Source organism: Acyrthosiphon pisum, chromosome X (assembly GCF_005508785.2).
Source record: "Acyrthosiphon pisum isolate AL4f chromosome X, pea_aphid_22Mar2018_4r6ur, whole genome shotgun sequence".
Classification (NCBI taxonomy): domain Eukaryota; kingdom Metazoa; phylum Arthropoda; class Insecta; order Hemiptera; family Aphididae; genus Acyrthosiphon; species Acyrthosiphon pisum.
The window spans coordinates 40816510-40820763 of NC_042493.1; the positions used below are offsets into that span (position 1 = coordinate 40816510).

A 4254-nucleotide genomic window follows, 5' to 3' on the forward strand; every position below is an offset into this window, starting at 1 on the left:
TTCGGGCTTATCGTTGATTAAAAACGGATTTTTAACCCAATTATATCGTTGGATAAATTCTATGTCTTTACTTCTGGAAAATATTTTTCTAATGACGATAGTATTTCATTTAAATGTTGTTCAATTTCGCCATATATTTCATCAAAATCTTCAATATTACCATCAATCGATTCTAAATATTCCTTTAACAAAGGAAAACTATCAATTTTATGTTGAGAAAAACACACAGCCCAAAATTTAATTTTTTTTTTTAAAGCTCGAATTTTGTCATTTGCCGTGAAAACGGTGGTCATTTACCTTGTATTGATAAGTTCACTTCATTCAATTTTGTAAAAATATCAGCCAAGTAACTAAGTCGAAATAACCAAATTTTATCACTAAGTCTGAGCTGTAAATTAAATGGGTGATCGGTGAAAAAAACGTACAATTCATTGCGCAATTCGAGTAAGCGTACAAGTGTTTTTCCCCGAGAAAGCCATCTTACTTCGGTATGGTAAAGTAGTGATTTGTGCATACTTCCCATATCTTCACATTAAATTGTGAACAGTCTTGTGCTCAATGGTCGAGATTTTACGAAATTTATAATCTTCACTGCCTCATCAAGTACATTTTTAAGAGGTATTGGCATCTTTTTAATAGCAAGTGCTTGACGATGAAGAATGCAATGACTATTACTACAATTGTTGGTTACTTCTTTAATTCGCGAAACCACGCCAGCAGTTTTTCCAACCATTGCCTTCGCTCCATCTGTACAAATATCAATACAATTATCCCAAGTCAATCCTTCTATTTCAAAAAAATTGTTCAACATATTGAAGATTTCATAACCAGTTGTATAAGTGGACAAAGGTTGACATAATAAGAGGTCTTCTTCAAGAGAAGTTTGATATTTATACCTAACGAATACAAGCAATACAGCTAATCCAGAAACGTCAGTGGATTCGTCCATTTGTAAAGCAAAATTATTACATTTAAGACGAGATATTAATTCCGATTTTATGTGAGTTGATATATCGTTAATTCTACGCCTAACGGTATCGTTGGAAAGCGGTCCAAATAGTATTGATTATAAAAATAAAAATTTAACTAAGAAATATAATAATAATTTAATAATTTAAATTTAATTAATACAGATATTCTCAGGGAGCCACGGAGCCCCTAGACTAATCTCGCGGAGCACAGTTTGAGAACCGCTGGCATAGAGTATACTCTATGTATGGAGGGGTATCTATAGTTTTAATTTTTGTAAAGGCTCTTTCGGCGTTCATAAAATCATAAATCGTATACGGGCATGAGACTTCCCCGTATGGGCATTATTATAATATTATACAAATAATTCGCATCTCCTATGCATATTGACATAATAAATCGTCATTATTCAACAGTTATAATATACTATAATAGTAGTTATATCTGTGCATTATTCATAATTACTAATAAATGTTATGTAAAACTATTTTAGTACCAATTTTTGCAAGTAATACAAATTAGATGTCAATTTTATTTTTTATCTAGATAAGATAAAGATATGAAATTTTTATCTAGATAAAATTATCTAAAGCACAACACTGCTTGTAGGTACTTGAAACCTAGTGGAGATTATGTAATATCATTTGTAACCACAAAAAAAAAATTGTTCATCGATCCTTTTGACTAAATGGTGCATGTCAATTATTTTCAATTTTCATTAATAAATACTCACCCATGTTCAATTGTTTACCCTGTTAATAATTTTTTTTGAAACTTTTTATTCTTTAAAACAAATGTATTATTTATTTATACCTTTATATTATATATAATATGTTTTTTACGTTATAATATTATGTAGCTAATATCTAAGTTAATATACTCCATAGTATATAAAGTATACTACAAAATATAATAAAATGTTAAAAATATTTTTCACTTCGTCAAATTAAATATTGTGCAAAGTTCATAATCAATAATATCTCAAAAACAGTCTTACCTTTTTTTTACATTTTTTAAATCTCTTAAAATATTCGTGTATTTGCGTTAGTTCAGTTCTTGAAATTATTATTTGTAACTATATAATACTATGTAGGTAGGTGCCTAGCTATATCATATTATTGATGGTTATTACGACATTATTATGTAGGTACGTTTACATATAGGTACGTTTACATATATTATTATTCATTACATTGCAACACGCCAACACATATTATATGTTATTAATTGAACGTTTATTTAATACATAGCAATACTTACATTATTTGGTAGCTATTCTTAATGTTTTCTTTAGTTATGATGGATATAATATAGTCTCAATCATGCATTAAAGAAAATCGATATGGTCACAGAGAAGAGGATCATTTACGTTGTGCAGGTACTTTGTTTTATTTCAAATGAAAAATATGTAAAATTAACAATATAGGTATTATTTTGTATAAAATAGAATTTCAGCATTAACTTTAAAACTTTTTGATTTTGTTGATACTTGATCCTTTAAATTGTCATAGCATTGCCATTGATCATTTGATCTCAAACCATATGCTATTTTTTTATTTATTTATTTATTTATTTATTTTAAACGCCATACAGCTTTTACAATATATTACTTATTAAAGAATATACATTATAACATATTTATATTTATATATATATATACATCTAAACATAACACATTGAATATCAATAAATTAAAATTATACTTTAGTACATAGTAGGCTCCTGAAATTTAAATTTAACGGAACAAAGACCAAAATCAGAAAAAAAAAAAAAAAAAAAAAAAAACAAAATATTTAACTAGTTTGACTATTAACTAAAGACATAGCTCTCCTTAAAGGATCATCATCCAAATAATTTTTTGACACTGGAGCAAGGTAGTAGGGGTCACGAGAACGGGTTATACCTGGAATGCGAAAACCTATTCTAGATAACAAGTCTGGTGAGTCAATTACACCAGAAACTAATCCATTTAAAAGTTTAATATCACTCATATTTCTTCTTTCGCTTAGGGTGGATAAATTGAGTGCTATTAAAGACGAGTTTATAGTCATGGGGATCATGATTAATGCCTAAAGATCGAGAAACCATGTTCAAGAAACGATGTTGAACACGTTCAATTCGAATAATATCACCTTTGGTCCTTGGAGACCATACCACAGATCCATACTCTACAATTGATCTAACTAGAGTAGTATATAATATTAACAAACATCTTACAGACATGACCGACCCTGCATGTCGCCTTATAAACCCTAATGATCGCAATGCTTTGCCTACTATCCAGTCAATATGAGGTGCAAACGATAACGTTGGAGTAAAAATAAAACCTAAATCTTCAACTTGGTTTATTCGCTGTAGTATCACGTTATTAATAGAGTAATCATATTGAATAATTGAGTGACGTCTCAAAAAAGACATAACTTTACATTTATGGATTGCCAGCTCTAACCCAACTGTATTACACCACTGGACTAACTTATTCTTAAATAAAATAGATAAACTTTATTTGAATACAATTAAATAATTTTACATCATCCGCAAATAATAGCATTTTGCTGTCAATAGATTCGCATAAAGTATTTATTAGAATATTAAATAAGAGTGGAGACAAGTGCCCACCTTGTGGTACTCCGGAAGTGACTAAATATTCCGCGGATTTATTATTAAATAAGGATACAAACTGTCGTCGACCGGTTATATAGGATTTGAACCAGGATAACAGAGGTTCACCTACACCCAATCTATCCAGAATATCAATTAACACAATATGGTTTATGGAGTCGAAAGCTTTAGAAATATCAGTGAATATCACATCAACTTGACTCATATTTTTGAAGCTATCCCTGATAAACGCAGAGAATTCTAAGGCACTAGTTGTTGTGGAACGACCGCCATAAAACCCATGTTGATTTGTTGATAAAACTAGTTTAAATCTACGTTCAATACATTTATTAACAATATTTTCGAATAGTTTACCAATTAGAGGTAAACCAGAAATCGGACGATAATTAGATACTGACCCTGGGTCTCCTGATTTATAAATAGGTGTTACTTGGCTCGTTTTCCATATTGATGGAAATATACCTTCGGCTAATGAGAGGTTAAATAAATACAATAGAGGATATTTTAACTGTGCCCTTATACTAAATATAAATTGAGCTGATATACCATCAGGCCCTCGACTCTTAGTTGTTCTCAGAGATAATAAATTTTCTTCTACCTCATTAAGTTCAATATTAAGTCTAGAAGGCAAAAATATAAATGGTTTAATGCCATATTATCAGC

The 4254-nt window shown here is 29.5% G+C and overlaps 1 protein-coding gene across 1 annotated transcript; it reads right to left on the reverse strand.

Moving 5' to 3' along the window:
- Nucleotides 1-59: 59 nt before the first annotated feature.
- On the reverse strand, nt 60-1057 carry LOC100571734 (zinc finger BED domain-containing protein 5-like; the record flags this gene model as incomplete). Its single annotated transcript, XM_029485118.1, is given in 2 exon segments — nt 60-292; nt 295-1057. Coding segments are annotated over 2 exon segments (996 nt in total), but the record flags the coding sequence as incomplete, so codon positions are not given.
- Nucleotides 1058-4254: the final 3197 nt, after the last annotated feature.